This window comes from Hyla sarda, chromosome 7 (genome assembly GCF_029499605.1).
Source record: "Hyla sarda isolate aHylSar1 chromosome 7, aHylSar1.hap1, whole genome shotgun sequence".
Lineage (NCBI taxonomy): Eukaryota > Metazoa > Chordata > Amphibia > Anura > Hylidae > Hyla > Hyla sarda.
Genome location: NC_079195.1, coordinates 80,870,958 through 80,894,015, shown reverse-complemented (window position 1 = coordinate 80,894,015; position 23,058 = coordinate 80,870,958). Strand labels below are relative to the sequence as shown.

General features: G+C 43.1%; 1 protein-coding gene across 4 annotated transcripts in view; it reads right to left on the bottom strand.

Moving 5' to 3' along the window:
- Positions 1-23,058, bottom strand: part of JMJD1C (jumonji domain containing 1C) — a 322,607-nt gene that overhangs the window by 55,261 nt on the left and 244,288 nt on the right. For all 4 annotated transcript variants that reach the window (XM_056529800.1, XM_056529801.1, XM_056529802.1 and 1 more), the window contains 5 exons: positions 13,063-13,168; positions 9,004-9,128; positions 7,075-7,218; positions 6,638-6,797; positions 4,015-5,696 (listed from right to left, as the gene is read on the bottom strand). In XM_056529800.1, the coding sequence (XP_056385775.1) occupies positions 4,015-5,696; positions 6,638-6,797; positions 7,075-7,218; positions 9,004-9,128; positions 13,063-13,168 (2,217 nt within the window). The remainder of the gene's footprint in view (positions 1-4,014; positions 5,697-6,637; positions 6,798-7,074; positions 7,219-9,003; positions 9,129-13,062; positions 13,169-23,058) is intronic.

Below are 23,058 nucleotides of genomic sequence, written 5' to 3'. Positions count from 1 at the left end.
CATTTTCGGACATATGTTTATTTACCGTTTTTTTTTTATATGGGAAAAGGGGGTGAATCAAACTTTTATTAGGGAAGGGGTTAAATCATCTTAACTTTTTTTTTTGCAATGTTATAGCTCCTTTAGGGGACCATAACATGCAGTACATTGATTCAATAAACTGGTCAATGCCATTGCATTGCAATGCATTGATCAGTGTTATCGGCGGTTGATTGCTCAAGCCTGGATTTCTGGCTTGGAGCAATCAATCGCTGATCAGACGCACAGGAGGCAGGTAAGGCACCCTCCTGCTGCGTTCTAGCTGATCGGGACATCGCGATTTTACAGCGATGGTCCCGATCAGCCCGACTGAGCTTCCGGGAAGCCTTCACTTTTGATGCGGTGATCAACTTTGATCACCGCATCTAAAGAGTTAATGCCGGACATCTGCCTGAACGGCGATGTCTGGCATTAGCCACGGGTCCTGGCTCCTGATAGCAGCCGTGACCGTGCGGATATGATGCGAGCTCAGCTCCTGAGCTAGCTTCATAACCCTCCAATGCCGCAGCGCCATTTAGAAACTGTGTTTTGCAGCAAGGGGTTAAGTCATAGTTTTTAACTTTTTTAATTTTAACTTTTGAGCATGCTCAGAAAAAAACATATTTTTTGGGGGGGTTTATTAACTGAACAATAATGTATCCAAACGGATAACATCCGCTATTGTGCGTTTTTTTTTTTTAAAGTCCATTTTTTTTGTTGACCGGACTGGTATAGACTAGGGATCGACCGATATCGTTTTTTTAGGGCCGATACCGATAATCGGTGGAGGTTAGGGCCGATAGCCGATAACATACCGATATTCCGGTATAAGTTATCGGCTATTTATCCCCCCGCGATACCGCTGCAGGTCATTGATTTAAAGCGGGCGCTTTAAATCAATGCACTGCAGTGGCTTTTGCGGTGCCATAGGCCGCTGCCGCCACCACCCGCTTCTCTCCCCCTACCTGTCAGGGTGGTCCGGGCCATCCATTCTTCCTTCCTGTAGTGTCCGGGGGCGTTCCGGGCTGTCCTTCTCCGGCAGTCATCTTCTCCACTCCGGGCAGGCTCTGGCCTAGTACGCTGCATAGACGCCACTGCGCAGTGACGCCCGTGCGCAGCGACGCACCTGATGTCACTGCGTAGCGGCGTCTATGCAGAGTACTAGGCCGGAGCCTGCCCGGAGTGGAGAAGAGGACCCCCAGAGAAGGACAGCCCGTACCGGTGCACCCTCCACCCGGAATGCCGCCGGACACTACAGGAAGGAAGGATGGATGGCCCGGACCACCCCCATTACGGGTAAGTTTATTTATTTATTTTTTGTATTGACTCGGAGGGTGGGGGAGGGGCCCGACCGGTATAGCGGTATGGGCAAAAATCCATACCGGTATACCGCCCAGCACTACGGTGGGGGTGCAACGCGGTGGGGGGCGGTCGCGGTGCGGTGGGGGCGGTTCGGGGCATTATCGGCTTATCGGTAAGGTAATTGCCGATACCGATAATGCCCAAAATCGTGATTATCGGCCGATAATATCGGCCATACCGATAATCGGTCGATCCCTAGTATAGACGCCATGTCAACGCAGCCTCACAAACACTGCTTGCTTTCTACCATACACATCGCCATACCAGGCAGGTAGGAGTCATGGAAAGCGCTAGTTTTATTTTCATGTCATTCACAATAATCAGACAGTATTGAGAACACAAAATATTCCCACTAAGTCCAGGTTCACACCGTGCTGACTGATGTAGTTTCATGGTCTATTTCACACGTACAGTATTCTGCGCCGATTTGATGCGCAGGATTTTAATGTAAACTGATTGACTGAACACAGCTCGAAATGCTGCGCATCAAATCTGCATAGAATACTGTACGTGTGAATAGACCCTTAAAGTGGATCTGTCATTAGCCAATGCTGCCATATGCTAGGGTAGCATTGTATGGGGATGGGTCTGCAGTCCTATTCAACCAAAATTGTAAAAATAAATAAAAATAAAATATTGTGCCCTTTGACTAATTAGTGAATACAGTGGACACAAAGCTAGGTAGCGTTCATGACTGGTATGCTACCCCATCCTCTTCAAAGTTATTGAAAGTCTACTGTGTATTTAGATACAAGGCAGCCATCAAGTCCGTGGTGCTTGATCACTTCTGAAAGCCAAATGGTGCTAAAATTGTGTGCCATTTTGGCTAACAGGAGAGCAGACCTCATACTAAAGGATAGGCTCATGCAGCATTTCCCAGCCAGGGTGCCTCCAGGTGTTGCAAAACTACAACTCCCAGCATGCCCGGACAGCCAAAGGCTTTCCAGGCATGCTGGGAGTTGTAGTTTTGCAACATCTGGAGGCACCCTGGTTGGGAAACACTGGGCTAATGACCGATCCACTTTAAGCCCAAACCAGGACTAGGTCCAATAAAACATTATAACACACCAAAACCGTATTTAAAATTGCACAATGTGATAAGCCACAAACGCAAAAACCCAAGAGTAATCACAGTACCTCTAAAAATGTAAGCCTTTCTATTTAATACACACAGGCTCTATGTCATATGAAGCCACATTTTGCTATATAAGATCAGCAAAAAACTGTAGTCCCTGGTCACCGTGCATGTGTTGTAGGCACAGTTGTCAGTATGTGGCAGCAGCATCAGAACCAGACCTAATACTAGGCTCTCAACTACTAGCAAATAATTATCGTTTAGCTAAGCAGGATAAAATGATGTAATATAGATTAAATAGTTTGGTACTAATGCCACAAACTTTAGAACCACCAGTAAATGACAGTATATGCACGTACACATGACTAAACAAAGACTTTTTGGATGTGCCACATAAAATGTCTCTGCATGGACCGGTTTTAGTCTCACAATCTAAGGCATTGTATTTGTTTGTGTATCCAAAATATCAAGTTTTCATTACAGGAGACAGATCCTAATGCAGACTTCAGGCCCAACAAATTTCCAAATTTTTTTCTTCTTCCCCAAAACCAAAGAGAATAGTGCGGCTGACTGCAGTTGTAAGCCTATGAGCAAAAATCTCATGAACCAGAACCTGGACAAGCATGAACCTAAATAAATAAATTATACATAGTTTTACAGACATCGGAATCAGTAAAGAACAGTGACCCCCCCAACTTACGATGGCCCCGACATACGATAATTTCAACATGCGATGGCGCCTCAGAGGCCATCGCATGTTGAAGGCAGCATCAACATATGATGCTTTTGTATGTTGGGGCCATCACATAGACGGCTATCAGGCAGCGCAGACTGCTTCAGCTGCCACCGGATAGCTGTTTACGGAGCCCCGTGTGGTCCGCTGACGATCACTTACCTGTCCTCGGGGCTCCGGCACGTCCTCTTCGGGATCCTCTGCATAGTCGGCGCTCTCCATCGTCGTCATCACGTCGCTGCGCACGCCGTCACTTCATCCAATAGGAGCGGCGTGCGTAGCGACATGATGGCGGCAATGGAGAGCGCGGATGCCAGGGAAGCAGAGGCCTTGCCGGAGCGTAGGGGACACGGTGACATCCCGGGCAGCGGTGACGGTCCGGAGCAGCGGGGACACGCGAGTACAACTTCCTCTAACAGTGGTCTACAACCTGCGGACCTCCAGATGTTGCAAAACTACAACACTCAGCATGCCCGGACAGCCAACGGCTGTCCGGGCATGCTGGGTGTTGTAGTTTTGCAACATCTGGAGGTCCGCAGGTTGTAGACCACTGTCCTATACTTTACATTGCACAGATCCCTCAACATGCGATGGTTTCAACAAACGATTGTCCGTTTGGAACAGATTACCAATGTATGTTGAGAGACCACTGTATTTTCACACTTCAAGAGGAGTTTTGTGGCCAATACACAGTATGCATTAGACCAAATACATACATCAGGGAATAGTCCCATTGTAAACCTCCAACATGCCTGAAAAACAAAGTGTGACCAGAGATTAACCTTAAACTATTATTGGTGCACAAATGCTTGCTTACATCACTCACCCTTCTTATGGAAGCCTCTGCATTGACATGGTTCTCTGGGTGTACCCATTTTGAGGAAGGTAAACCAAGGCTGGGATAGGCATGACTTCCATTTGGATACTGCCAAATAATAGGATAAAGCCCCAGCTGGTTGTAAGTAGCTGGAGGGTGAGCTTGGCCAAGAAGATGAGGTGGCTGGTGCTGTAACATTTGCTGTTGTTGCTGATGTGCAAGTGCCAAATGGCTAAGGCTGCTGGCATGTGCAGTCTCTAGCTGAGGGTGCCCACCTAACAATGACCCCGGGGGCATACCAGATAGCACCGTAGGTAGTAAGTGAGGATGGTGGACTGAATGGTGCGATGTGCTACCCAGTGCATGGGCATTTATAGCAGTCATAGGTGTTTGGTTTGAAGAGGACGTTAACATATGAGGGTTAGCGGTTAGTGCTGGATGGTGGTTGTTTGGAGGTAAACATGCTCGATGAGCTGGAGAATGAAGAGGAAAATTGTGCTGGTGCAAATAAGGAGAAATGTGATTAGCTGCGGTATCTGGTCCAACAAGTGCTGGGTCCCTGTAAACTGTAAAATGCTCATTTTTGTCTATTATAAGAGGACTCTTTGTAGATTCAATCGCACTGGCTCTTGCCATCACCGGATGGAAGCTAGACCTGTGCGTATCACAATCCATTTTACTAGAGGGCCTAACAACTCCAGAACTCTGATTATTGTGATAGTTCAACTTGAGTTTTGCTGAATCTGGAGAGTGGACGGGACGAGACTTCAAAATATCCGGAGAAGAACTAAATTTTATTTTACTAGAATTTTCAGATAAATGCGGCTTTGTCTTTAAAGCATCCAAAGTCTGTTTTTGAAGCCTCTTCTGTTCATCCGTTAAAGATGTGCAACCGATGACAGAGGTGTGGTGGATCTTCTCCCTGTCGTTCACCTCTTTATTCATAGACTGGGGCGTTTTTAAAACCCCTGAAAGTGCCAAATCTGTCTTATTGTTAACATTGTCATTCCAACCATGTTCAGATTCCTGTTTCTTTGCACTGGAAAAATTGATGGCGCCAAATGACTGCTTGGGGTCGCTGCCTTGTAGCTCCTTCTTGGTAGCTGGCTGGGTGTTAAATTTAGCTGAACTGCTTTCCTGGGCTGCTTTGTCCAAACAGTTTTCATTAGTTAAGACAACAGAATTTTTGGGCGTGGGAGGCTTGCTGATAAGTTGATCAGTCTGTGACAATTCGGTAGTGTTGTTCCGCTCAACCACGCTGTCTGGAACAAGCGGTTTATTGGAATTCTGCTCATAAAGTGCTGTCTGTTCGGATAGGAGAAACTGAGCGTTTTCTTTCTGCAGCTGTAAGTCAGCTGACTTTAGCCTTTCTGCTTCTTGATGCTTTTTATCTTCCTGTATTTCATCCCAGTGAGAATGCCTATCTATTAGTGTCTGTTCCTCAGCCCCCTCCCTACATTGGGATTTTCCTTCGTCTCCATTTATCTTTGAAGTGTTCTTGCTTTTCAACTCGTTCTCAGAATTTTGCTCAGAGGAAGAATCTATTATCCTCTTATTTGAATTTTCTGAGTCGCTGCTCTCGGAGTAGTCTGAAATATTGTCTGTGCGCAGCCTTTTCAGAATTAATTTCTTTTCATCCTCCTCAGGTTTCCTCCTTTTGCTGTGAAAATGTTTGTTCCTCTTCACATTTTCTGCAAATAAAGATAGACATTAGTCCATGTGCACATCCAGATGACATGTCCTATACATAGTTCAATAAGGAAATCCATGAAATCATCAAAACTGACAACAGTTTGCGCAATTGGTTTAGATTTCAACTTTTTGTTATAACTACCAAACCCTAACAAGTTATAGTGACATGTTACAAGTTTGATCGGTGGGGGTCTGGGTGCAGAGACCCCCACAGCCCAACAGACTGCTAGAACAAAGAATAAAGTGCTTGGCAATGATTTTGATGTGGTTTTTTTTCTCCAGCTCTCCTTGTAGAGATGGAGGAGAAGTGGAAAAGTTATAAGAAGTTTCCCTTCCCAGCTTAGCAGACAGACCCCCACCAATAGTACTACAATAAAATAAAATAAATGATGTAAGTTGCCACACTTAATATGCATTCTAATAGGAAAACTGTCTGTGGGGCCATGCACTGCAGGGGAAAAACCCAGAAAAGGATGCAGCATTAAATCAGCACTGCGTCCTCTTCATTCACTTGATCTGTGGGAGGAGGGGTCCACTGGTGTACAATGTAGGTAAATTGGCAAAACATACATACAGAAGTAGAAAGGAGCAGTGGTCGGAATGTGCGCTGCTACTTAATTCAAGTGATGGGCCTAACAAAGATAGCCTCTTCACTCGTCCATGTCCAGTGGCCACTCCATACATGCAATCCACGTCCTCCTGATCGGGGGTGGTCAATTAGTCAGATCTCCACTGATCAACCACTCATCACCTACCTTGTGGATAACTAGTGTTGTTGGTGGGAAAACCCCTTTGATATTTCAGAAGATGATGTTCACATCCCAGTTTTACTAAAGTGCACCACCCATCCATATACAGCAAGTTAGTCAAGGTAGTTTCATCCCTTTCCCTTCTCAGTATTACAATCCCTTACAGATCTGCAAACCTCCCCTCCCAGTACCGTCAAATCTTTCTTCTTTAATCCGATCTTCATCTGGCATGCTGCTGTCAGAACCTTTCCTCTTGTTTAAGCGGGCGTTTCGGTGCTGACTCTGTTTCGTGGAGCTCTGTGAGTTCATTGCTGGCCTGGGACTATTTGCTTGTGCGCGTGTATAATGACCCTACAAAAGACATAGATGTTTAAATCACAAGCAGCAAAAAATTTGTGAATAAATTGTGCTGTTGCTTGTGGCGACCAATCAAATTTAACCTTAAAATATCCCCCCAAAAATTAAAAAAGATAGGTCGCTTTGGGCAACAATTAAACTTTTCCTATACTGATCAGCCCCGCTCACAATGCTGTAAATATAATGCAGATTATTTCTAGCTTTTCACACCCTCTTCTTCAGAGATTAGATTTACCATTTCTCTCTAAATTATGTAATCGGAAAAACATACATGAATTGTGTTGCTGTTCTGGTTGGAGCGCGACCTGCGGCGACTTGTGATGCCAATATTTTCACCTTTTAGCAGAGAGTATACAACGTCATCTAGAAAGGTCATCTGAACCATAGAAGGATCAACATTCTGTGGCTCTAGAACCTGGGCCAAAAGACACAAAACATGGCAACAATTAGTTCAAAAGTTACTAAGAGACCCAAAAGACAAGCACTCTACACATGAGAACCCAGGGCACAAAAATAGAGGTTGCTATCTGAATAGTTGTAAAAGCCCCAATCTAAGTGCTTAAAAGGGAAACAGGCACTATAACCCTGTGCTTTGGGTTTAGTACAGGTGAACCAGCTGTTAGTTTCACCTTAAAGGGGATGTCCAGAGAGGTCATTGATAGTACAGCCCACATGTATCATACGTGGTCTTAAGGACCTGGACAAGACTGGCACAGCATACAAACTGATGGTACGTGAATGTAATATAACATCAGCGTGTTACTAGAGGGAGGAAACCACATCACCAAGGGGAGACCATACTAACTCCATGTAGAGCACAGCAGGTCGCTCAAGGGAAGAGAGTGGAAAAAGGTAAAGGCAAGCGTTTCCAAAAAGAGTTTATAAAAATAACAAAAAAAATTACTTTACATAACCGTTACTAGTATCTTATGTATCCCCAAATTTATTTTTAGATACCCTTAAATGGAATCCCAATCAAGTATTAAAAATGGGACCAAAAATCCAATAAATTTAGAAGGGCTAAATTGTTTAAATTTAAATACAGAGAATGTATGAAATACAAATGAAAAGGCAATTTATTGCACACATTTAAGAGTGCCAACCACAACCCCTGTGGCAAAGCAATATTGTATACAAATTATTTTTCTGGGGTGTCAATTTTTCCAAACCCATTGCATCTTAAAGGACAATTGCAGCGGCATTACACTTATCCCCTATCCACAGGCTAGGGGATAAGTGTTTGATCGCGGGGGGTCCGACCGCTGGGACCCCCCCGATCTCCCTAACGGGGCGCCGCCATAAGCGCTCATTGTGAGCGCTAAGGCGCGTAGCGTCGACGGTGATGCCCGTCTTCGTAAATTACTTCTATTTAAAAATCTTAATACTTCCAGTACTTATCAGCTGCTCAAAGTTTTTTTTCCCCTCCTTTCTGTCTGACCACAGTGTTGTCTGCTGGCACCTCTGTCTGTATCAGGAACGGTCAAGATCAGGATAGGTTTGCTATGGGGATTTGCTCCTGCTCTTGACAGTCCCTGAGAAAGACAGACAGGTGTCAGCAGAGAGCACTGTGGTCAGACCGAAAAGAAATCTAAAAAGAAAACTTTCTGTGGAGCATACAGCAGCTGATAAGCACTGGAAGGATTATGATTTTTTTAATATTAGTAATTTACAAATCTGTTTAAACTTTCTGCCACCAGTTGATTTAAAAAAAATTGTTTTTCACAGGAGTACCACTTTATAATACATCCACATGACCCCTGCAGCCTGGCCTTAGTAGTCAAGTACCATACATACTAGCAGTGATTGGTTGCCGCAGTCATATATATGTACGGTAAATGGTCATGCTGCAGGACAAGAAAACAAGCAGGTAACTGGATTTGACAGGTAATAGTTGGTTATAATATAGTATTTCCTTTAGGTTATTTCTTTTAATACACCCTCAGACAACCCCTTTAATCACGCAGAGAAGTCACCTTGCTTCCATATTGCTGCAACATTCATTAGATTCTCTATTTTAGAGTTTCTGTAAAACTCTGGGGGGAAAACTGGTTTAAGAAACAACACAGCTGAACGGCATTGTCGACAGTCATTTATCAAAAGCATGGCCGATATCAGAAAAATATGCTACGGCTATTATTTACCCTGACCAGATGTGCCACATATTCATGCCGCATGTGGCTACCAGAGATGCCCCACTTACCTGGTCATTCATAACAATCATAGTGCGGGTGAAAAGGTCATGGTGAGTAATTATACCAGTGAACCACTGGGTGGCAGAGTCTTGTCTGTACACCCTCACTCGATAGCCGTTTAAGGAATAAGGTCCTATGAAAAGAACAATGACACATTTAGTTACTCGGAAATCCATGTCTCAGAAGGTTTCTTGATCCCCTTCCAACAGTTACATCATCCGGGGCTGCGATTCCAGATCCTGACACACTCGAAGCAAACACACAAACAAATGCTTAGTCCTACGAGTCGCCAGAGAAGATTTCTTGTTTTGTTACATTACCAGGCCGACTCTTTAGCCTCTCAAATCCTTATAAAGTCATTTAATCCTTAGGAACTGGATTCTAAAAATCTAATTGTCAGGTCACTTCTCATTATTGTGAGCAGCAAATAAAAAGGGAGAGCGTTCCTGGGGTTCTGGTGACTGGAGCCGTACCGTGTAATTGTCCGCCTTTATGGAGGAACTTCTCACTTGCCTACACCATGAATGACATAAATTGCGCTAAGTGGCTTCAATACTTGAAAAGTGAATAAGCAATGATGCAAGCAGCCAACTTCCAAAATGAATGATTCACAAATGACTAGAGAACTTGACACCTTCTATTTTTCAGCTGCCGAAATATTAATTCTTCCCACAGCGGTTTTTATTGCCACACATTTAAGCTGCCATTCTGAATGTATTAAAGGGAACACGTCACTAGACAGGCCCCTTTATGATCAGCCCTGCACCGGATCACCCACTCTAGCGCCATTCAAGTAAAAGCTGTATTTAAGGCTCTCCCAATAGGATTGTTCCAGATGCACAATGTTTTCTATCTGCTGGCTGACAGAACGGTTTCTGGTGGAGATTTCTCATACTAACAGGTTTCCTGCTCTCTCCTCCCTTCCCTCAGTGTTAGGAGGTTATACACAACAGCCCTCAATGTGGAGAGATGGGAGAGCAGACGAAGAGATATTCACAAAGGCTGTAAACAGGGAGTAGAGCTCAAAAAAGGCGTCTACTGGGGAGAAATACATGGGTTGTGTGGAGAGAAAACAGAGCTTACACAACGATCTCTCCCCAACACACAGACCTCACATCCGCCAAGGATTAAAGGGGTATCAACTGGCTCCAGAAAGTTAAACAGATTTGTAAATTACTTCTATTAAAAAAGCTTAATCCTTTCAATAATTATCATCTGCTGAAGTTGAGTTGTTGTTTTCTGTCTGGCAACAGTGCTCTCTGCTGACATCTCTGCTTGTTTTGGGAGCTGCACAGAATAGAAGAGGTTTGCTATGGGGATTTGCTTCTAAACTGGGTGGTTCCTGAGACGTGTCATCAGAGAGGACTTAGACAGCTCAACTCAACTTCAGCAGTTCATAAGTACTGAAAGGATGACGATTTTTTAAATAGAAGTAATCTACAAATCCGTTTAACTTTCTGGAGCCAGTTGACATTTATATATATATATATATATATATATATATATATATATATATATATATATATATATATATATATATAAAGTTTTTTCCTGGATAACCCCTTTAAGCTGGGTTCACATATGTCTGGCATGGGTAAATCTCGATACAACTGATGACAACGTGCAGCTGTGAAGCATCCAGCGTCCGTTATTTCTGATCGCCGGACAGGGGAGCGTTGCAAGCAAATTGAGATGCCGAATGAATGTTGACTGTCCCATTCAAATGGATGGGATCAGTTCTAGCATCATTTTCATCGCCGTAGGGAAACTGATGCCGGACAAATGTGAACCAAGCCTTACTGGGAAGACAACCACATGAGAAGTGCTTTAACCTAGAAACAAGCTGCAAACTGCTTACCAAGGGGGCTAAAATGAATGAAAAAATTATCACTGTGGAATGAAAATTCTGTGCACTTATTTTAACTCCGGGTAACAACAAAGCAAAAAATTTTTTTGCCATGTCAAAGGAATCCGTATCCTTTAAAAAGGAGCTTGTGATACTGCGCGACAAACAAAGCTAAGGCTAGGTACACATCACAATTTGTGCCTCCGAGGCATGGACAGGTTACTGGAAACCATCAGAATAACATACAGCCATGGCATCTATTCATCTCAATGGCCCAAGCGTAGTCAGCCATGTAGTTCGGGTCATTTTTAAAGTCTTGGTTCAGACTGGAGGGTGGCTGGCAGCACTTTTGAGTGTGAAAAAGTTTGGATACATGTGGAAAACAAAAACAAACAAACATAGCCACTGGATGACCACACTCAGGCCATTGAATGAATAGGGTCTGCGTCTGTCTGAGCTCGGGTACGTTGTGAACTTAGCCTTAGAGATTAGCTATTGGCAAATTGCGTACACTTCTAACCATGGTTCCTTCAGTTGTGAACAAGGAAAGAAAGGTGATCTGGCTGTCAGTCAAGTAAAATGATGAAGCTTAATTCAAACATGGTTAAAATTCAAGTAGTAGAAAGGTGAAATGTAAAAACACAAAGAAAAACGCACCAACACGTTTCGACTTGCTAGCAGGTTGAAACGCGTTGGTGCGTTTTTCTTTGTGTTTTTACATTTTTCACCTTTCTACTACTTGGATTTTAACCATGTTTGAATAAAGCTTCATCCTTTTACTTGGCTGGGAGCCGGATCACCTTTCTTTCCTTGTTCATTGCTGCACCTGGAGACACGGCTCCTGAGCTCGGTCCGTTTGCTTCCACGAGGAGGGCTGTGCTGGCGTCTACGAAGAGCTGATATACTGGTGAGCTGACCTACAGTGTCGTTTTATTCCTTCAGTTGTACCAGCTGAAGGAGAACCACAGGAGCTATTTTTTTTTTATAATAGTGTGACGAATTCCCTTACACAGTAGATGGCTCCTTTTTATTTTATACCACAGCGTGTCCTTTACCCCTTACTTTCCATACAAATAACTGCATGATAGAGCCTCCTACTAAAATCCCCAGTGTGTATAAGGGCAGCCTACTCCAGAGAGCACGCTTATCTATACAATAAAGAACAGGTCAACCCTCTTTTCCATAGAACAAGGTTATAATTCCAGATAACTTACGTAGGAATAGGATTAGATAACAAAAATGTAAAGAATGGCAGAATCTCAGATATGCAGAGTTTTAAGGTCATAACTCACCTGTACAAATAGTGCTACTTCATGTAACCCTCTGGTGTCTTCCCTAAATATACCCATTTCATCTTATTGTCTGTCCAGGTGTTTACGTATACGCAATACTGTGTTCTTACACCTCCATATAAAACTAGAGGTCATGGACATTTCTAACACTTCTAGCTAACGCAACAGTGACCGACTACAGCACTTGTATAGTACAAGCTCACCCACACAATAGAGATGAAGAAAAGTGTTAGTTTAATGCAGTGTTTCCCAACCAGGGTGCCTCCAGCTGTTGCAAAACTACAACTCCCAGCATGCCCAGACAGCCGAAGGCTGTCTGGGCATGCTGGGAGTTGTAGTTTTGCAACAGCTGGAGGCACCCTGGTTGGGAAACACTAGTTTAAAGGGGTACTCCACTGGGAGGAAAAAAAAGTCTTAAATCAACTGGTGCCAGAAAGTTAAACAGAATTCAAAATTGGTTCTATTAAAAAATCTTAATCCTTCCAGTACTTATCAGCTGCTGTATGTTCCATAGGAAGTTCTTTTCTTTTTGAATTACCTTGCTGCCTGACCACATGGTTCTCTGCTGACACCTCTATCCATTTCAGGAACTGTCCAGAGTAGAAGCAAATCCCCATAAAAAAAAACTATCCTCCTATGGACAGTTCCTAAAATGGACAGAGGTGTCAACAGAGAACACTGTGGTCAGACATAAAGGAAATTCTAAAAGAAAATAACTTCTTGTGGAACATATAGCAGCTGATAAGTACTAGAAGGGTTAAGATTTTTTTAATATAAGTAATATACAAATCTGTTTAACTTTCTGGCACCAATTAATTTAAAATAATTTTTTTTCCAGTGGAGTACCCCTTTAATGGACGCATTGAGTAACAGACATCAATGGACCGTCAGTCTTCATACACCATGGACTTTAGCAAGAAATCACTCACCTTGCATAAAAATCTCCTGAACCTTGTGTTCTTTAACCCAGGCTTTCACCTCCTCGTGAAGCTGGGGGTTGTCCCTGAGAACTGGGTTTAGACTGTCAACTTCATCCTAGAAATACAAGAAAGGCACCAGATTAGCACGTCTATCGCCCCAGAGCGTACACAAGAGCAATAAATAGGAGCATCCAGGATCAGGCTGGGAATCCAGACTCGTGTTTTGATGCACAAGCCTTGAATTCAGACTGTAGACACCATGATAGCCAAGAAGGAAATGTGCATTTATTTTTAGTAGTGAGCTTACTATGCTGTCTACTGCATATAGCACATCGACTAGACGTACTGAAGAAGAGCGTGCCAGCAAGATCTACTACAAAGACAGCTCTCTGCTTGTACACGTGACCGACCGTCTTTACCTCTGAACCCATTATTTACATCTACTGCCTGAAGCCATGATGTCATCTGACCCAAGTCACCCTAGAGAAATAAAGTGCATTATGTACTTCAAGGAACAAGTACAGTTGGGGTCTGTAATGGCAACCTATCATTGCTCTGTCTATTAGGGCACAAATAAGATCAGTGACTCCGGTTTAGCTGCTTTATCTGAGGTAATCTGACCTCAAACCTTTTTTTTATTGTTACAAAATCACTCTGGGTAACATGATCACCCGCCTGACCCACAGAATGACCCAGTTACAGTAACAAAATATATGGATGCAGCTGTGCTGGAATGAAACAGATGTCACTGTAGGACTCTGCAAGTTACTAATCTACCTGTGAGAAAACAAAACACACAGGGTGAGAATTTATAATTGTTCATAAAACATTACTACTTCTGCTGTGAAGCCCTTTCCTATATATATCAAGTAGCTAAATCTGTTGCACCGTACCATCAGCCTAAGCTACCTTTATAACGCAAGGCACCACTCTTCTAATGATACTAAATGTTAGAGGATAAAAGCAAAATTAATATAAATGTAAAACGCAATGTACAGTGCACAATGGAAATCCCCATGGTTTAGATCACTAAACCTTCTAAACCTTGTGGTAGAAAACATCTGACCACAAAGTCAAATGTTTCACAATGCTACTATACTGCCATGAAAAGCCCCTGCACAGCTCCTAGGCACGGGGTCAGATGAGAGAAAGAAAGCGGCCCTGTGAGATACAGGGTAACATATTACATTTTTCTGTAGGGATAAACCTAGAGATGTAGAAAAATCCAACATAAAATCAAATATAGCACAAAGCCAGCAAACAGCTAAAAATGTTTTAACCACAAAGGGTTGTCCATGTAATTTGTGGACAGTCATTGATTTGAATGGTCACCATGTAATGTCCTGTAGGAAAAATATATATGTCTGTCCGCACGTGACCGGCAGCAACCATCAGATTTTACCTAAAGGGAACCTGGCACACTGAAAATGCAGCCACATCTGTAGACATCATGTTATAGAGCAGGAGGAGCCGAGCAGACAGATAGATATATAGTTCTATGAAAACAGTTTCAGTATAAATTGTCATTTATTCATGGAAACCTGTTTATTCTAGGTTAAGTAGTCAAATGGGGGGGGTCCTACGTATTTATTGACAGCGCCAAGTAGAACCGCCCACTGAGTAGAACTGCCCACTGAGTAGAACCGCCCACTGAGTAGAACCGCCCACTGAGTAGAACCGCCCACTGAGTAGAACCGCCCACTGAGTAGAACCGCCCACTTGACCACTCAGCTCAAAATGAGCAGATATTTACATGAATAAATGACAAGTTATCCTGAATATTTTCCCACAAGATATATATATACACACACATATATATATATATATATATATATATATATATATATATATATATATATATATAATTTATTAGGGATCAACCGATATAGTTTTTTTAGGGCCGATAGCCGATAACTTATACCGATATTCCGGTATAAGTTATCGGCTATTTATCCCCCCTCGACACCGCTGCAGGTCATTGAATTAAAGCGGGCGCTTTAAATCAATGCACTGCAGTGGCTTTTGCGGTGCCATATGCCGCCGCCGTCGCCACCACCCACTTCTCTCCCCCTACCTGTCAGGGTGGTCCGGGCCATCCTTCCTTCCTGTAGTGTCCAGCGGCATTCCGGGTGGAGGGTGCACAGGTCCGGGCTGTCCTTCTCTGGGGGTCATCTTCTCCACTCCGGGCAGGCTCCGGCCTAGTACGCTGCATAGACGCCGCTGCGCAGTGACGCCCGTGCGCAGCGACGCACATGATGTCACGGCGTCTATGCAGCGTACTAGGCTGGAGCCTGCCCGGAGTGGAGAAGAGGACCCCCGGAGAAGGACAGCCCGTACCAGTGCACCCTCCACCCAGAATGGCGCCGGACACTACAGGAAGTAAGGATGGATGGCCCGGACCACCCCCATTACGGGTAAGTTTATTTTTTGAATTTTTTTATTGACTCGGAGGGTGGGGGAGGGGCCTGACCGGTATAGCGGTATGGGCAAAAATCCATACCGGTATACCGCCCAGCACTACGGTGGGGGGTGCGACGAAGTGGGTCGGGGGGGGCGGTCGCGGTGCGGCGGGTCGGGGGGGGGGGGGGGTGTCTGTTGGCGGTGCGGTGGTCGGGGCATTATCGGCTTATCGGCAAGGTAATTGCCAATACCGATAATGCCCAAAATCGTGATTATCGGCCGATAATATCGTCCATACCGATAATCGGTCGATCCCTAATATATATATATATATATATTTTTTTCTCAGCTCCTCCTGCTCTATAACATGATGCATGCAGATTGGACGGCATTTTCAACGTGACAGGTCCCGTTTATCTTCACAGGATAAAGTCTTTAAAAGACCATATTTCCAAACGTTCCAAAACACAGCAATATTCAACAGTTCAGGCCTACCAATTTAATGCATTCCATTTAGTACACAATTATTGTGACAAAACCTCTAAGGATACGTTCACACGGCCGTCTGTTCTGCCCGTTATGCAACCTGTTTACTAATTTTGCAAACGGGTTGCAAAGGGCTGTAAACGGATCCCATTGATCTCTAATGTTTGTGTCCCGTTATTTATGACGGTCAAAAGACCTTTCATGCAGTATTTTTAGGGCCGTCAAAAATAACGGGTTAAAAACTGGTCTTTTAAATTTAACACTGAATTCTATGGGAAACGGGTTACAAACGGGTTACTCTTTAATGTACCCGTTTGCACTCGTTTGTAACCCTTTTTTTAATGTTCCGTTATTTTACTTAAACGGCTGACTATCGGGACGGGAACCAACGGCTGTGTGAACGTAGCCAAAGATGCCCATAAAAAGTAAACATAGGAAGAACACTGTAGATGTGCATGGTTTGTTTCTGTGCAATTTTCTTTGTCTCTACTTAAGGTCCACGTCATTGTCACCAGAGGCTCATGTGATCAAAGCAACAAAACATCTCTCCAGACAGAGAACAGATAGAAAAACAAAACATGTTCAACCAGAGACCGCCTAAAGCACAGTTTCCCAACCAGGGTGCCTCAAGCTGTTGCAAAACCACAACTCCCAGCATACCCGGACAGCCTTCGGCTGTCCGGGTATGCTGGGAGTTGTGGTTTTGCAACAGCTGGAAGCACCCTGGTTGGGAAACCGTGCCCTAAAGGCTTGGCAGGTAAAGGAGGGCTGTGATGTAAACATTTGCAGTGTCTGAAAACTCTACAAGAGAATTCATAAACTAGACTACAATATATAGGCCAGGCATAAAGGTCATGTCCAGTGCTATTCTAGAAGATGATAGCAATAAACCACAACTGGTTAAAACAACGCAAACTACAGAGTCACCCTCTCCAAGAGCCAATTTCCGAAGCCTTGCAGCAAGTACAATCAGAATGATCAACAGAAAACCACAGAGATAAAAAAGCACACATAATAAGATATGCCTTAACTATTGTGAAACGTAAAGCAAAAACTAGATCTAAAGTTCAACACAGGAAACATCAAGCCTTAGAGGCTACATTATTCATATAAAAGGAAATCCCAATTAAAAGGAAACGTACGACTATGGAAGCAACATCGCTGCAGTGTGTGCACATCATGCTGAGGATGGATATTTTTAGCATACTCCTTTACAGCTGCCGTGCCACCTGCCTTTTGATTCTGAGCATACAGTTCTATCATAAAGGGACACACTACAATGGTCTCCTATTCCTTGAACAGGACTGCTTTGTCTGAAGAGCCTGGCTTCTCCCAGGGAGCAGAATACTTGTAATGTTCCAGTGCCAACTTCATTCATTCCTCACTCAAGAGAGACGCTGCTTGTTCGTGAGGCTGCGGGCCAAAATGGGGCGCTCCTCATTTACAAATCAATAGAATAAAAGGAAAAGAAAAAAATAACCTATACATTGAAGCTATTAGTTCATTTACACGTTTGCTACTACTAATAAAGGGCCAACTACATAAAACAGCAGGTGAAATCTTATACAGTCACGACCGTAAATGTTGGCACCCCTGAATTTTAAGAAAATTAAGAATTTCTCACAGAAAAGGATTGCAGTAACACACGTTTTGCTATACACATGTTTATTCCTTTGTGTGCATTGGAACTAAAGAAAAAAAGGGAAAAGCAAATTGGACATAATGTCACACCAAACTCCAAAAATGGGCTAGACAAAATTATTGGCACCCTTAACTCAATATTTGGTTGCACATCCTTTGGGAAAAAAAATAAATCAGTCGCATCCTATAACCATCAAAAAGCTTTTTACACCTCTCAGCCGGAATGTTGGACCACTCTTCCTTTGCAAACTGCTCCAGGTCTCTCTTATTGGAAGGCGCCTTTTCCCAACAGCAATTTTAAGATCTCTCCACAGGTGTTCAATGGGATTTAGATCTGGACTCATTGCTGTCACTTTAGAACTCTCCAGCACTTTGTTGACATCCATTTCTGGGGGCTTTTTGATGTATGTTTGGGGTCATTGCTGGAAGACCCAAGATCTTGGATGCAAACCCAGCTTTCTGACACTGGGCTGTACAGTGTGACCCAAGATCCATTGGTAATCCTCAGATTTCATGATGTCTTGTACACATTCAAGTACGCCTCATTCTGTTTTCGGTAAACAGTAGAATGATGTGCTTTACCAAAAAGCTCTATCTTGATCTCGTCTGTCCACAAGACGTTTTCCCAGAAGGATTTTGGGTTACTCAAGTTCATTTTGGCAAAATGTAGTCTTGCTTTTTTATGTCTCTGTGTCAGCAGTGGGGTCCTCCTGGGTCTCCTGCCATAGTGTTTCATTTAAATGTTGATGGATAGTTTGCGCTGACACTGATGCTCCCTGAGCCTGCAGGACAGCTTGAATATCTTTGGTAACTTGTTTGGGGCTGCTTATCCACCATCCGGACTATCCTGCGTTGACAACTTTCATAAATTTTTCTCTTCCATCCATGCCCAGGGAGATTATCTACAGTGCCATGGGTTGTAAACTTCTTGATTATGTTGCACACTGTGGACAAAGGTAAATCTAGATCTCTGGAGATGGACTTGTACCCTTGAGATTGTTGAAATGTTTCCACAATTTTGGTTCTCAAGTCCTCAGACAATGCAAAGACTAAGTGAACTTCTCTCCTTTTTATCTGCTTTCAGGTATGGTTTTTATATTGCCCACACCTGTTACTTTCCCCAGGTGAGTTTAAAGGAGCATCACAAGCTTGAAACAATCTTATTTTTCCACAATTTTGAAAGGGTGACAATTTTGTCCAGACCATTTTTGGTGTTTGGTGTGACCAAATGTCCAATTTGCTTTTTTCCTCCCTTTTTTGGTTTAGTTCCAATACACACAAAGGGAATAAACATATGAATAGCAAAACATGTTACTGCAATCCTTTTCTGTGAGAAATACTTCATTTTCTTGAAAAATTTCAGGGGTGCCAACATTTACGGCCATGACTGTATAACCAATAATCATCAGGCTGCACTACATTCACAATATGCACTTACACAGTCACAGACTCCTAGTAGTCTTAAGTCCATCCCTCATGTAACAAACCCCAACACAAATGGTGATCTCCATTTACTGCAACGATATAGTCCCCTTCCTGTCCCTTTCTGATCATCAGCGCTCAGAACAGAGCGGTATTGGGCTATTCTCACATGGTGGAATTTCTGAATGTAATTCCACTCAGATTCTGCTAAATTTACTGTACATTGAATTAAACAGAGATTGTGATTTTGCTAAAACATAGAACAGGTCTTCCCGGTGGAATCCCATTGGGCTTTTTTGAATTTTGGCAAATTCTGTGTTTTGAGCACACCGAAATTCCTGCCGAAAATCTGCTGTGCAAACACTGCCTTAGTGTTATTTATGAAATGTACAAATAGTAATAGCCCACGGATAAGTAGGTTTTCATGTCAGGATATCCCCTTACATTCAGGATATATCAGTGTTTCTTAAACAGGGAGACTGCAGATGTTGCAAAACTACAACTCCCAGCATGAATGAGCCATTGGTGGTTGTCTGGGCATGCTGGGAGTTGTAGTTGTGCAACAGCTGGAGGCTAGCCATTTGGTAAACCCAAAATATGGGGGGGGGGGGATCTGTACAGTGTCCAATCAGTACTGACCATGGCATACATAAAAAGGACATGCCTGACAGGAACGATAATGCCCACTTGACCATTTATCGAGGCATCAGCACAATGCAGAGGTCTAATGCAAAGATGCTGCAGAATTGATATAGCAAGAAGTATGTGGTTCACATCATGTTTTTGCCATACTGTTTTCAATCCGTTTTTCTAAAGAAAACCGTATGGCAAAAAAACAGATGGAACAGTATGGAAAAAAGTAAACCGTATGCGTTGTTAAACAGTATACTGTTTTTAAAAGTACACACAGTTCCATCAGTTTTTATTAAAAAAAAAAAAAAACACATACGTTTTTGAAAATGTTGACCATTTTTAATGGGAGGGGTCTTGGGTGGGGACTTTAGGATTCAAATGCGCATGTGCAAAGTAAAAACGTATACGTTTTTCCCGTATGTAACCGTATACATGTGCGCTTCCCATTGACGTCCATGTTAAAAAAAAAACGTATGCGGTTGCAGTACAGTTTTTAAACCGGAGTCAAAACCGTGGTTGACCACGATTTTGTCTCCGGTTTAAAAACCGTACTGCAACCACATACGTTTTTTTAACATGGACGTCAATGGGAAACGCACATGTATACGGTGCCATACAGGAAAAACGGCTTACTTTTTTCCATACTGTTCCATCCGTTGTTTTTTTGCCATACGGTTTTCTTTAGAAAAATGGATTGATAACAGTATGGCAAAAACGTAGTGTGAACCCAGACTAAGACGTGAGGAGAGGAGACAGCCCCATACTTCTAATGCCCCACGTACCTGGCAGCTTGCAGGTCCTTTCTTGTAAATAGATCAGGAGGCTGAGTGCTGGAGCCCTGCAGAGAGATGTGATCTGACCGCCCTCTGTGTGCACATCTCTTCTTGTACCATGTCCCATATACACAACACAAAATCTGTGCATTACTTCTGCATCATTTTATTTCCTTTAGCAAGCAATACAATGAACAGGAAGCGCATGCACCAACGGAATTTGTAGTAAAGAGCACCCACGCAGGTGATCATCACTGTACTACGCTGGTTTCACAGTGTATACTCATATCCTCTTGGCGTCTCTCTAATATAACCACAACGCCGAAATAAACACCTACGAGCACATCTGCATCTTAACTGGAGACTACAACCGCGGAAAAAAAATATAAGACGAAAGGCACAGTGTTCCTCTATTACTGTCCAAGCATGCAGGCCAGCATCATAACCTTGCCATTATTAGTGTCTGCCAATTGCAAAACTACAACTCCCAGCATGCCCAGACAGCCGAAGGCTGTCTGGGCATGCTGGGAGTTGTAGTTTTGCAACAGCTGGAGGCACCCTGCTTAGGAAACACTGATTTAACACATGCATCCTCTACTTAACCTGGATTCGTAGAACTACAAGTTTAGCAAGGTCTTTCCCAGCCTCAGAGTTATACTGCACTCCTAGGCATTCAGACATTTGCACAATAGGAAATTGCGAGGGATCCAGTGACGACAGAGCTGAATGCGAATAGTTCACTCGCACATGAGTCACATGAAGCTGCTGACACAGTTCCTCAGTTCACACTAACAGCAGCCACAATTAAAAAGGGGGTTATCCGGAAATAGAGACCCAGAACTAAATTTCTTTCACAAACAGCGCCACCCAGGTTGTGTGTGGTATTACAACTTGGCTCTATTTCCTTTAAAGGGGTACTCCGGTGGAAAACTTTTTTTTTTTTTTAAATCAACTGGTGCCAGAAAGTTAAACAGATTTGTAAATGACTTCTATAAAAAAAAAAAAATATTTACCCTTCCAGTACATTTTAGCAGCTGTATGCTACAGAGGAAATTCTTTTCTTTTTGTATTTCTCTTTTGTCTTGTCCACAGTGCTCTCTCTGCTGACACCTCTGTCCGTGTCAGGAACTGTCCAGAGCAGGAGAAAATCTGGACAGTTCCTGACACGGAAAGAGGTGTCAGCAGAGAGCACTGTGGACAAGACAAATCAAGACAAAAAATAAAAAATAAAAGAATTTCCTCTGTAGCATACAGCCCTTAAAAAGTACTGGAAGGATTAAGATTTTTTTTTAATAGAAGTAATTTACAAATCTGTTTAACTTTCTGGCACCAGTTGATTTAAAAAAAAAAAAAAAATATACGTTTTCCACCGGAGTACCCCTTTAAGGGAACTGAGCTTCAATACTACACACAAAAATTTGGCTCTGTTTTTTGTAATCCTGGAACCCATTTATCCCCTTGCCTGCATAATGTACAAGGTCTGCCCACCTACGTATTTTTGTTTTGTAGATATTTTCACAATTACACTAGCCTGGGTTAGGGGATGTCTCCGATGGGCCGTGCTGAACCTGCTAACTGGACTAACAGGTTGTGTATAGAGATGAGCGAAATTACAGTAAATTCGATTCGTCACGAACTTCTTGGCTCGGCAGTTGATGACTTTTCCTGCATAAATTTGTTCAGCTTTCAGGTGCTCCGGTGGGCTGGAAAAGGTGGATACATTCCTAGGAAAGAGTCTCCTAGGACTGTATCCACCTTTTCCAGCCCACAGGAGCACCTGAAAGCTGAACTAATTTATGCAGGATAAGACATCAACTGCTGAGCCGAGAAGTTCGTGATGAATCGAATTTACTGTAAGTTCGCTCATCTCTAGTCGTGTATCGTGGGACTGAATGTGCATCATGCTTCCTCCCAAAGTCATATTAAAAGGGGCTATCCAGCCTTACGGAACTGATGTCCACTGTCCCTTTAATGGGAACGATAGGCAAACTACTGAAGTAAACATTAAAGAGGCTGCAATGTCCACATGAGCGTCCAGAACTTTCAGCTATTGTAGAGGGGTGCCAGGAATTAAACCTCCGCTGATCTAATAAAAATAGTTGATCAATTTTGTAAGGCTACAACAAATCTGCAACATAAACATGCTGCAAACAGGAAAACCCGCAACGCAAGTCAGTTTAGGTCTGCAAAATATCTACAGCCAGTAGATCTAATCACATCTACGTTTGCTGGGACTGTCATTCACTGTGCGGAAAATCTGCCGTAAATCAGTCTAGTGTGCATAGTATACTGCACATATATACAAACCCCCATCAACCACTATTAAAGAGAGAGAGAATATTAAACTGTATTGTACTGTATGGTTTCCTTGCCTGTTTTCCGCATAATGTCACTTCATGATCTCAGGTAAAGACACACGCAAAAAGAGGCACACAGGCTTTTTATGTGGACACCGAATATCTTTAAATGTATCATGTATATAGACAAAGAGAACATGTCCCATCCAGCCCATAACCACATTCCAAAAAGCCACAATCCACTGACAACAAGCGCTTCTACTGAATCAGACTGTTATGTCTCAATAAGGGAAACATACAGACAGCTTTTCTACATGCATTACCACAATGTTTGTTTTCTACTACTGTAATGT